Raw genomic sequence first — 13117 nt, 5'->3', positions numbered from 1 at the left:
TCATATCTGGGTAGCAATTAAGTACCTTTACTGTGATTGTTTTCAATTAAAATGGTCAAAAATAAACAAAAACAGCTTCTTAATAACAAAGAACAATTTTTCAAGCAATAATTCCTCTAGGACTGTCTGGGAGTGGTCTGATTGGGGGGGGGGGGGGGCGGGGGGACGGACATGTACTATTATTGGTAGGGAGGTATGGAACTCTCTTCCTTATTGGTCAATTAACTAATTCAAACAGTTTTTACAGTTAAAAGGCATTAACATCATTTTCAGAATATCCCAGTATTATTCCAGAGTCATAGCGTTTAAATATATATAAAACACAGGTAAATCACGTTTTTGACTGCACTGGGTCTTTAATGATTACCCAGAAACGATTTGATATTGAGATAATAATAATATATTTTTTTTAAAAACAGCTTCAATTGGGGACCTTTAAAGGTGTTCGTGCCATATTCAAAGGGTTCAATAGGAAAGCGTGATTTAAAAAGAGGAGCTGCAGATATTTTAATGGTATGTTTTCCACCTCCACAAGGTCTTATAGAACAATGTATTCTGGCAGGCTGGATAGATGAGGCCCCAGTGAGAGGAGAGCTAAGGAAGGATCAGGGGAGATTGGGAATCAGCTTCCACGCGCTGTAATACCACCTTGTATACTGCTGCTTCAGACCGGGCAGAGAAAGAAACAAAAAGCAAGTGGGATAGAGAGGGACAAAGAAAGAGAGTGAAAGAATTAAATTACACTCCATGTGCCCTAAAAACACCCCAAATCCGTTCGCAAATCCGTCTTTGGTTCGGCAGGGTTTTACTCTTCTCCTTATATAGAATAATCTATAGCTGATCTCTGCTCAGAATCATGGAGTAAAGATAGAGATTATTTTGTGAGAGTGTACTGGTACATTGCGGTGTGTGTGTAGATGTGTGTGTGTGTGTGTGTGTGTGTGTGTGTGAGACTACTGGTGTACTAGTGTGACACTGTATTTGGAGCAGCAGATGAGGAATGTGATGTTACCGTGCTCTCCCTTCTACCCTGCAGGTCTAGACCAGGGATCATCAACTAGTTTCAGCCGCCATTTTTGCTTGAGCGGATGGCCGGGGGGGGACAGAGGGGCGGGGGACGAGGGGGCGGGGGGAGACGGGGGGGACGGAACATAATTACAAATCATTTGTAGACTGCAAATTGACCTCAAGAATCCCAGATATAATGTTTGACCCATTGTTTGGTCCCGTTTTTACAGCCCGGTACTGGGTTACCTTCAGCCCGGTACTGGGTTACCTTCAGCCTGGTACTGGGTTACCTTCATACGACTCCCATGAAGATTTTGTGCCTCGTCGAGCAAAACAACCGAACGAACGAATGTTCGCTAAAGTATCCTCTGTAGATATTGGTTTTTAGCTCCAACGGTTCGGTCTGGACAGTCGGTTTTGTGAGAAGACCTCTTTAAAAAAATGTGGACGTCCACGACAGTAGGTTCAGATGACCGCCGTAAAGCATGTGGGTGTCGTAAGAGAGCAAAACAACCAAAAAGGTCTCGATGGAATAGGCGCAAAACTTTATACTGGTAGAGCGGGGGGATTGAGCTGCAGTGAAACTGCACAGATTACTTGGTGTTCATCTCCTGCATTGGAAAACCAGGTCATTACTGGTTTTGTCGGAGCGGTGGGTCCTTCACCTTCACCTCTGGTTGGGTTTTTGTCCTGTATGAATTAGTTGTGTACCTCCACAATCCCACTACCTCAACCCAATTGAGATGGTTTGATCTGAGTCAGACCGCAGAGTGAAGGAAAAGCAGCCAGGTGGCATTCCAGGTGAAGCTGGTTGAGGGAATGCCAAGTGTGCGCAAAAGCTGTCATCAAGGCAAAGGGTGGCTATTTGAAGAATCTCAAATCTAAAATGTATTTTTATTTGTTTAACACTTTTTTGGTTACTACATGATTCCATAAGTGTTATTTCATAGATACGATGTCTTCACTATTATTTTACAATGTAGAAAATAGTACAAAAAAAGAAAAGCCCTGGAATGAGTCGGTGTGTACAAACTTTTAACGGATAGTGTATATATACATTTATACTCCTGACTACGACATTGCTTATCCTAATATTTATATATTTATTAATTCCATTATTTTACTTAGATTTGTGTGCATTGTTGTGAATTGTTAGATACTACTGCACTGTTGCTGCTAAGGAACACAAGCATTTCACTACACCCACAATAACATCTGACAAATATGTGTATGGACCAATAACATCTGTTAAATATGTGTATGGACCAATACAATTTGATTTGGTTTGTGTGTTGACTATGAACTGGGCAATGCTCTGGCTATGTGAAGTTTTGACAGTATGACTTATACGTGGAGCCTATGTGGGACGAGGCTGTATTTCTGCTCCGGGTGAGAATACTGAGCAGGGCTCAACTAGGCTTACACTCAGGCTGCGTGGTGAGTTTGAGTGTCTCGGATCTCTCCCCAGGGCCGTTGTCGTTGTAGGCCACCACTCTGAAGGAGTAGGTCTCCTCTGGCTTCAGGTTACTGACAGTCATCTGGAGGGTCTCTGGCTCCGACACGTTCACAGACCTCTCCCTGAAACAACAACAGACACGTTCACAGACCTCTCCCTGAAATAACAACAGACACGTTCACAGACCTCTCCCTGAAACAACAACAGACAAGTTCACAGACCTTTCCCTGAAACAACAACAGACACATTCACAGACCTCTCACTGAAACAACAACAGACACGTTCACAGACCTCTCCCTGAAACAACAACAGACACAGTTAAATAATACTCCCTTTAATTTAACACAGTCATAGAGACTGCTCCCTCAAACAACAACAGACACTGGTACAGACTGCTCCCTCAAACAACAGACACTGGTACAGACTGCTCCCTCAAACAACAGACAGAGAGACTAAGAGTAAGCACCGGAAACGCACAGACACACACAGACACAGACACACAGACACAGACACACACACACACACACACACACACACACACACACACACACACACACACACACACACACACACACACACACACACACACACACACACACACACACACACACACACACAGACACACAGAAACAGACTCCCAGTAAGGAGAGACAGGATCAGAAGAAAGCACTGGAAAAGGCATCAGACGTCCTTTCCAAATACCATTCAATCCATATAATCCCTTCTGCAGAAACTGTAATCCCAGGGGATTTCAGCACCTCTTCATCCCCGTTCAAATCTCACTGACTAGATGGGACCTGAGATGGATTTAAATATATATATATATATATACTATTTTAAGTGATGATCAGTGACTGCTCTGTCAATATTGCTCTCCCAGTTCCTGCCCTCCAGCACCCTTTATCCAGCAACTTGAGGGAGGTCTGTGAAATGCTCGGTCTGCTCTGCTCTCACGTGGTTGGCCAGGGGCCTTGGCAAAGTCTCACCTAACTCAACAAATAGCTGGCAGATTATTAAGTTTCTTAATTGAATCAGCTGAATACCCCTTATGACTTTAAATCTCCGAGGTGACTTGGGCTATTGCACCTAAACGTGCGTTTGGTTTCAGGACTCGTGTCCTGACATTCTGGTTCTCTAGGAAACATGGTTAAACGATTTGTCTCTGATGAAGACATTGGGGTAAATTATTATTTATAGTGGAGAATTTGCATATTATCTTATTGAACCTTGTCCCATAGTATGTAATAGAGATACGAATCAGCAAAATAGTCATCCCAGTTTAGTTAAGAAGAGACATTTTAAAAGGTTGTCTCCTCATCCATTTTTACTGTGTTTTAGCCACTGTATCCTCGTGACCCTGAGCTCTAGAAATGTTCTCCTCCGTATTTAATCCTTTGGCAGGTAAACACGCCCCTTTTAAACAATTCAGAGTCAAAGATAGATCTGCCTCTTGATTTTGTTCGGAGCTAACTGAGTTCATTCAGATGAGAAATCCGGCCTGGGCCAAAGTAAGGAAACCTGACACTATCGTGGACTGGCAATCGATCAGATTTCTACATTTCTAAGCTCTACATCTGATTTTGTTGGTGATCCATCTCGAATTTCGATAAACAGTAAATGCACTGAAGCGTACACATTTCTCTTATTCCCCCGTGCCGAAGTAAGTTCTGTTTGTTTATGTCACGTACGTTGATACAATGCTATGTTTTCATTTAGAAAAACATTTTACTAAAAGTTCCACTGTAACGAACATCATTACTAAACTTTAGACATGTGAGTTACCACCTCCCTGGTCTCAGGGATGGTTTAACACTGGAAATTCCTTTGGTCTCTACTGAGTAAATCAGCTTTTAGTTTTCCTGCACCTGGTTTGTGTGGAACAATTTTCAAGAGTATTTAACCTGTTGACCGTGTAGTATTTAACCTGTTGACCGTGTAGTATTTTACCGTACCTGTTGACCGTGTAGTATTTAACCTGTTGACCGTGTAGTATTTAAACTGTTGACCGTGTAGTATTTAACCTGTTGACCGTGTAGTATTTAACCTGTTGACCGTGTAGTATTTAACCTGTTGACCGTGTAGTATTTAACCTGTTGACCGTGTAGTATTTAACCTGTTGACCGTGTAGTATTTAACCTGCTGACCGTGTAGTATTTAACCTGCTGACCGTGTGGTATTTAACCTGCTGACCGTGTAGTATTTAACCTGTTGACCGTGTAGTATTTAACCTGTTGACCGTGTAGTATTTAACCTGTTGACCGTGTAGTATTTCACCTGTTGACCGTTTAGTATTTAACCTGCTGACCGTGTAGTATTTAACCTGTTGACCGTGTAGTATTTAACCTGTTGACCGTGTAGTATTTTACCGTACCTGTTGACCATATAGTATTTAACCTGTTGACCGTGTAGTATTTAACCTGTTGACCGTGTAGTATTTTACCGTACCTGTTGACCATATAGTATTTAACCTGTTGACCGTGTAGTATTTAACCTGTTGACCGTGTAGTATTTAACCTGCTGACCGTGTAGTATTTAACCTGCTGACCGTTTAGTATTTAACCTGCTGACCGTGTAGTATTTAACCTGCTGACCGTGTAGTATTTAACCTGTTGACCGTGTAGTATTTTACCGTACCTGTTGACCATATAGTATTTAACCTGTTGACCGTGTAGTATTTAACCTGTTGACCGTGTAGTATTTAACCTGTTGACCGTGTAGTATTTAACCTGTTGACCGTGTAGTATTTAACCTGTTGACCGTGTAGTATTTAACCTGTTGACCGTGTAGTATTTAACCTGTTGACCGTTTAGTATTTAACCTGCTGACCGTGTAGTATTTAACCTGCTGACCGTGTAGTATTTAACCTGTTGACCGTGTAGTATTTTACCGTACCTGTTGACCATATAGTATTTAACCTGTTGACCGTGTAGTATTTAACCTGTTGACCGTGTAGTATTTAACCTGTTGACCGTGTAGTATTTAACCTGTTGACCGTGTAGTATTTAACCTGTTGACCGTGTAGTATTTAACCTGTTGACCGTGTAGTATTTAACCTGTTGACCGTGTAGTATTTAACCTGTTGACCGTGTAGTATTTAACCTGTTGACCGTGTAGTATTTAACCTGTTGACCGTGTAGTATTTAACCTGTTGACCGTGTAGTATTTAACCTGTTGACCGTGTAGTATTTAACCTGTTGACCGTGTAGTATTTAACCTGTTGACCGTGTAGTATTTAACCTGTTGACCGTGTAGTATTTAACCTGTTGACCGTGTAGTATTTAACCTGCTGACCGTGTAGTATTTAACCTGTTGACCATATAGTATTTAACCTGTTGACCGTGTAGTATTTAACCTGTTGACCGTGTAGTATTTAACCTGCTGACCGTGTAGTATTTAACCTGTTGACCGTGTAGTATTTAACCTGCTGACCGTGTAGTATTTAACCTGTTGACCGTGTAGTATTTAACCTGTTGACCGTGTAGTATTTAACCTGCTGACCGTGTAGTATTTAACCTGTTGACCGTGTAGTATTTAACCTGTTGACCGTGTAGTATTTAACCTGTTGACCGTGTAGTATTTAACCTGTTGACCGTGTAGTATTTAACCTGCTGACCGTGAAGTATTTAACCTGTTGACCGTGTAGTATTTAACCTGTTGACCGTGTAGTATTTAACCTGCTGACCGTGTAGTATTTAACCTGTTGACCGTGTAGTATTTAACCTGTTGACCGTGTAGTATTTAACCTGTTGACCGTGTAGTATTTAACCTGTTGACCGTGTAGTATTTAACCTGTTGACCGTGTGGTATTTAACCTGTTGACCGTGTAGTATTTAACCTGTTGACCGTGTAGTATTTTACCTGCTGACCGTATAGTATTTTACCGTACCTGTTGACCGTGTCCTGGGAGTAGTAGATGCCGTAAGTCTGGACAGTTCCTCTGGTCTCCTGCGGGGGGCGCCAGCTGAGGCGGACAAAACGGCTGGAAACTAGGACAGGGACCACGTCACGGGGAGCAGAGGGGAGGAGGACACCTGAGCTGGGGACAACTGGTGGGGGAGGAGAGGAGTAAGTCAAAGAAGTAGGGGACTCAGGGCTAGGGACCTGAGGAGTTGGTGTTGGGCTGGCTACTGGTTCTAGGTAGGTATGTTAGTTATTTAGGAAAGAGGGAGGGAGGGAAGGAAGGGAGGAAGGGGAGGACGGTTGAGGAAGAGGAGGAGGAGGAGAACAGGGAAGGAGGGGGGGAGGCAGGGAGGGAAGGAGGACGAGGGAGGGAGGGAGGGAGGGTGGGTGGCAGGGAATGAGGGAGTGAGGATGGGTGGGAGGGAGGGAGGGAGGGAATGAATAAAACAAGAGGAGTATGGCCGATGGAATGAGAAGATGAGGAAAGAGAGGAAGAACAAGTGATAAAGAAGATCATAGACAAAATCATTATTTTCAGTAAAGAGTTAAGTTAATACAGTGAAGAAGTGAATAATAGAATAGTGTCATTCAGAAGATACAGCAGCAGAGAGAGAGAGAGAGGGGGGGGGAGAGAGAGGGGGAGAGAGAGAGAGAGAGAGAGAGAGAGAGAGAGAGAGGGAGAGAGAGAGAGAGAGAGAGAGAGAGAGAGAGAGGGGGGGAGAGAGAGAGAGAGAGAGAGAGAGAGAGAGAGAGGGGGGGGAGAGAGAGAGAGACAGAGAGAGAGAGAGAGGGAGAGAGAGAGAGAGAAGGAAAGCTTTGACTATGTACATACTCAGTGAGCATAGCCTTGCTATTGAGAAAGGCCGCCGTAGGCAGACATGGCTCTCAAGAGAAGACAGGCTATGTGCTCACTGCCCACAAAATGAGGTGGAAACTGAGCTGCACTTCCTAACCTCCTGCCCAATGTATGACCATATTAGAGAGACATATTTCCCTCAGATTACACAGATCCACAAATAATTAGAAAACAAATCCAATTTTGATAAAACCCCATATCTACTGGGTGAAATTCCACAGTGTGCCATCACAGCAGCAAGATGTGTGACCTGTTACCACAAGAAAAGGGCAACCAGTGAAGAACAAACACCATTGTAAATACAACCCATATTTATGCTTATTTATTTTATCTTGTGTCCTTTAACCATTTGTACATTGTTAAAACACTGTATATATATATATAATATGACATTTGTAATGTCTTTATTGTTTTGAAACTTATGTATGTGTAATGTTTACTGTTAAATTTTTATTGTTTATTTCACTTTATATATTATCTACCTCACTTGCTTTGGCAATGTTAACACATGTTTCCCATGCCAATAAAGAGAGAGAGAGAGAGAGAGAGAGAGAGACAGAGAGTAGCTGAATGTAAAGTGGTGGTAACAGCATTGTATGTCATATACTGTAACTTTGTATGTAATATACTGTAACTTTGTATGTAATATACTGTAACATTGTATGTAATACACTGTAACATTGTATGTAATATACTGTAACATTGTATGTAATATACTGTAACGTTGTATGTAATATACTGATGTAACACTGAATGTCTTGTTGACTGTCTGTTGGTGACATGATACATGTATGGATCTGAAACCATGTATGTTCTGGAATGAGATCAGACATGTTCAGATGGACATGCCATCATTACTGTAATGTATTGATACAGTCATGTTACTGTTTGCATTAAGGCATTTCTTATGGACAACATACACCATTGATTCATCAAAACTGGGAGATATGGAATGAAAGCTAACTATTAACATAAAGGCTAACTATAACCATAAAGGCTAACTATAATTATAAAGGCTAACTATAACCATAAAGGCTAACTATAACCATAAAGGCTAACTATAATTATAAAGGCTAACTATAATTATAAAGGCTAACTATAACCATAAAGGCTAACTATAATTATAAAGGCTAACTATAAACATAAAGGCTAACTATAAACATAAAGGCTAACTATAACCATAAAGGCTAACTATAACCATAAAGGCTAACTATAATTATAAAGGCTAACTATAACCATAAAGGCTAACTATTACCATAAAGGCTAACTATAACCATAAAGGCTAACTATTACCATAAAGGCTAACTATAACCATAAAGGCTAACTATAACCATAAAGGCTAACTATAATTATAAAGGCTAACTATAACCATAAAGGCTAACTATAACCATAAAGGCTAACTATAATTGTAAAGGCTAACTATAATTATAAAGGCTAACTATAACCATAAAGGCTAACTATAATTATAAAGGCTAACTATAACCATAAAGGCTAACTATAACCATAAAGGCTAACTATAATTGTAAAGGCTAACTATAATTATAAAGGCTAACTATCATTATGAAGGCTAACTATAATTATAAAGGCTAACTATAACCATAAAGGCTAACTATAACCATAAAGGCTAACTATAATTGTAAAGGCTAACTATAATTATAAAGGCTAACTATCATTATGAAGGCTAACTATAACCATAAAGGCTAACTATAACCATAAAGGCTAACTATAACCATAAAGGCTAACTATTACCATAAAGGCTAACTATAACCATAAAGCACATATGTCAGAGTCAAGGCCCGCGGGCCACATCCGGCCCGCAAGAAGGTTTTTTACGGCCCCTGGGATGATCTTGATTTATTATTAGAACCGGCCCGCAGCAAGCCGGCAGCCCGCAGATCTTTTACACGCACCAATACTACATTTCCCACAATGCAAAGGTGACGCACCGAGCAGTAGGCTGCTTCATTTCAATATTTATTGGCACAGCAGTCGTCAGCATCACAGTAAAATTAACTTTCAGATACCCATCAAAAATGGCAAAACGGAAGGTGGATACTGAGAACCGGGGGTTTCAAACAAGGTGGGAGTCGGAGTATATGTTCACGAAGGTAGCTGGAAAACCTGTGTGTCTTCTGTGTGGAGAAAGTGTGGCGGTACTGAAAGAGTATAATCTGAGACGACATTATGAAACGAAACACGCGGACAAAAACAAGAATATGGACATGGAACAAAGGCTACAAAAGGCAGAGGAATTAAAACGAGGCCTCAAATCTCGACAGGCTCTGTTCAAAAAAGCCAAATCACAAGGCCAGGCTGCTGTCAAGGCCAGTTTTATTTTGGCAGAAGAGATCGCTAAATCAGCCCGGCCATTTACGGAGGGGGATTTCATCAAAAACTGCATGATTAAAGTTTGTGACGAAGTTTGCCCAGAAAAAAGGCAACTCTTTTTAAATGTGAGTCTGAGCAGAAACACCATTGCCGAGAGAGTAGACCAGTTGTCCATCAATCTAAAAGAGCAGCTTGTGAAAAAGGGAAAAGATTTTATTGCATATTCCTTGGCTGTGGATGAGAGCACCGACATTTCTGACATTGCCCAGTTGTCAATTTTCATCCGCGGAGTGGACTCCAACCTAAGCGTGACAGAGGAGTTTTTGGCTTTACGTCCTATGCATGGCACAACTACGGGGCATGATTTGTATGAAGAGGTGTCAAGATGTGTAAATGAGATGGAGCTGCCTTGGGAAAAACTCGTGGGTTTGACAACCGACGGAGCACCTGCGATGTGTGGACACAGGAGCGGACTGGTGGCGAAGATACGGGAAAAGATGCAAGAGGAAAACGCGACAGGTGAGCTGACAGCTTATCATTGTATCATACACCAGGAAGCGTTGTGCGGTAAAGCCTTGAAAATGGAGCATGTAATGAGCATCATCACGCGCACAGTTAACTTTATCAGAGCCAAAGGTTTGAATCACCGCCAGTTCAAGGCATTTCTGACGGAGTTAGAAACGGAGCATGGTGATTTGCCTTATCACACAGAGGTGCGATGGCTAAGCCAGGGAAAGGTGCTTCAAAGATGTTTCGAGCTTCGTGAGGAGATTTGTCTGTTCTTGGACAGCAAAGGGAAAGACACAACACAACTCCGAGACGAAATGTTTCTGTGTGAAATGGCTTTTCTGTGTGACATTACGAGTCATCTGAATGCAATAAACTTGCAGCTGCAGGGTCGGGATCGTGTCATCTCTGATATGTACAGTACAGTGAAGGCATTTAAAACCAAACTGACTCTGTGGGAGACGCAGATGCGGAAAGAAAATTTGAGCCACTTTCCCAGCTGCCAGACCATGAAAGAGAAGCTCTCTACCAGTGCGTTCCCGAGCACACAGTTGGCTGATAAAATAGGTATGCTTGCCGCTGACTTTCGACGCCGATTTGCTGACTTTGAAGCACAAAAAAGCAGGTTGGAACTGCTCGGTAACCCATTTGCTGTTGACGTGGAAAGCTCACCACCAAACCTCCAAATGGAGTTGATTGACCTCCAATGCAATGATGCACTGAGGGCAAAATATGCGGCAGTGGGTGCTGCGGAGTTCGCCCGTTTCCTCCCCGGCACAATGCCCCAGCTGCGCATCCAGGCTGCTCAAACGTTGTCTATGTTTGGCAGCACATACCTGTGTGAACAACTGTTTTCTTTGATGAACCTGAACAAAACATCACACAGAAGTCGACTTACTGCTGAACACCTCCACTCAATTCTGAGGATTTCTTCAGCTCAGAGCCTTACCCCGAACATTGATGAACTTGTGGAAAAGATGGGACACCACCAAGTATCACCCTCAACCTCAAACAAGTGAACATTACTGTGCAATCACATATTTAGAGTTTTTACTCAGTTCAAGTTTAAAAGTTAAAATTTAATGTTACTTCTCCTTAAACAAAGTGTTGTTTTTGATTAATAGATTTTTGCACTTTATTTTTTTGTATTTCAATCCAATTATATTTTAAAAATATTTCAGTTGAGTGGATGATAGAAAATTGCTATTATTGTTTTTTCTTTGAAGTAAATTTAGCCCACTTTTGCTAAAATAGAAAATATAGTCTACTGATGGTGCCTTGAATACCGGTTTCTTTCATTTAATGTTCATGTTATGGGGATATTTATATAAAGGAAATTTGTCTTTTGTGTCTGTTGAAAATTAAAGATTACTGACAGAGCCATAAGAAAATATTGCTTTATTTATCTGATCATATTGTAATATATTTGTTAGGTTTTCAGTAGGTTCAATTAGGTTCACTAGACTATATGCGTCATTTAAAAAATTTTCAATGAACATTCGAACAGTCCGGCCCTCGTCTTGTAGCTGATTTTTTTATTTGGCCCTCCGTCCATTTGACTTTGACACCCCTGCCATAAAGGCTAACTATAACCATAAAGGCTAACTATTACCATAAAGGCTAACTATAATCATAAAGGCTAACTATAACCATAAAGGCTAACTATCATTATGAAGGCTAACTATAATTATAAAGGCTAACTATAATTATAAAGGCTAACTATACCCATTAACCATCAGACCAGGTGTGGTAACTCTAAAACTGTAGGTAGAGAGACAAAACTAGGAGTCAGACCAGGTGTGGTACCTCTAATACAACACTAGGAGTCAGATCACGTGTGGTAACTCTAATACAACACTAGGAGTCAGACCAGGTGTGGTACCTCTAATACTGTAGGTAGAGGGACAACACTAGGAGTCAGACCAGGTGTGTTAACTCTAATAATGTAGGTAGAGAGACAACACTAGGAGTCAGACCAGGTGTGGTAACTCTAATACTGTAGGTAGAGGGACAACACTAGGAGTCAGACCAGGTGTGGTAACTCTAATACAACACTAGGAGTCAGACCAGGTGTGGTAACTCTAATACTGTAGGTAGAGAGACAACACTAGGAGTCAGACCAGGTGTGGTAACTCTAATAATGTAGGTAGAGAGACAACACTAGGAGTAAGACCAGGTGTGGTAACTCTAATACTGTAGGTAGAGGGACAACACTAGGAGTCAGACCAGGTGTGGTAACTCTAATGCAACACTAGGAGTCAGACCAGTTGTGGTAACTCTAATACAACACTAGGAGTCAGACCAGGTGTGGTAACTCTAATACTGTAGGTAGAGAGACAACACTAGGAGTCAGACCAGGTGTGGTAACTCTAATACTGTAGGTAGAGAGACAACACTAGGAGTCAGACCAGGTGTGGTAACTCTAATACTGTAGGTAGAGAGACAACACTAGGAGTCAGACCAGGTGTGGTAACTCTAATACTGTAGGTAGAGAGACAACACTAGGAGTCAGACCAGGTGTGGTAACTCTAATACTGTAGGTAGAGAGACAACACTAGGAGTCAGACCAAGTGTGGTAACTCTAATACTGTAGGTAGAGGGACAACACTAGGAGTCAGACCAGGTGTGGTACCTCTAATACAACACTAGGAGTCAGACCAGGTGTGGTAACTCTAATAGGTAGAAGGACAACACTAGGAGTCAGACCAGGTGTGGTAACTCTAATACAACACTAGGAGTCAGACCAGGTGTGGTACCTCTAATACAACACTAGGAGTCAGACCAGGTGTGGTATCTCTAATACTGTAGGTAGAGAGACAACACTAGGAGTCAGACCAGGTGTGGTACCTCTAATACAACACTAGGAGTCAGACCAGGTGTGGTAACTCTAATACTGTAGGTAGAGAGACAACACTAGGAGTCAGACCAGGTGTGGTAACTCTAATAATGTAGGTAGAGAGACAACACTAGGAGTCAGACCAGGTGTGGTAACTCTAATGCAACACAAGGAGTCAGACCAGGTGTGGTAACTCTAATACTGTAGGTAGAGAGACAACACTAGG

General features: G+C 41.6%; 1 protein-coding gene across 1 annotated transcript in view; it reads right to left on the bottom strand.

Annotated features, from left to right (window-relative positions):
- LOC139409827 (netrin receptor DCC-like) overlaps positions 1 to 13117 on the bottom strand; it is a 567888-nt gene that overhangs the window by 187935 nt on the left and 366836 nt on the right. The window contains exons 9-10 of the mRNA XM_071155214.1: positions 6351 to 6510; positions 2432 to 2586 (exon numbers count right to left, since the gene is read on the bottom strand). Of these exons, the coding sequence (XP_071011315.1) occupies positions 2432 to 2586; positions 6351 to 6510 (315 nt within the window). The remainder of the gene's footprint in view (positions 1 to 2431; positions 2587 to 6350; positions 6511 to 13117) is intronic.

This window comes from Oncorhynchus clarkii, chromosome 5 (assembly GCF_045791955.1).
Source record: "Oncorhynchus clarkii lewisi isolate Uvic-CL-2024 chromosome 5, UVic_Ocla_1.0, whole genome shotgun sequence".
NCBI classification, from domain to species: Eukaryota; Metazoa; Chordata; class Actinopteri; order Salmoniformes; family Salmonidae; genus Oncorhynchus; species Oncorhynchus clarkii.
This window is presented reverse-complemented; position numbering and strand designations above follow the sequence as displayed.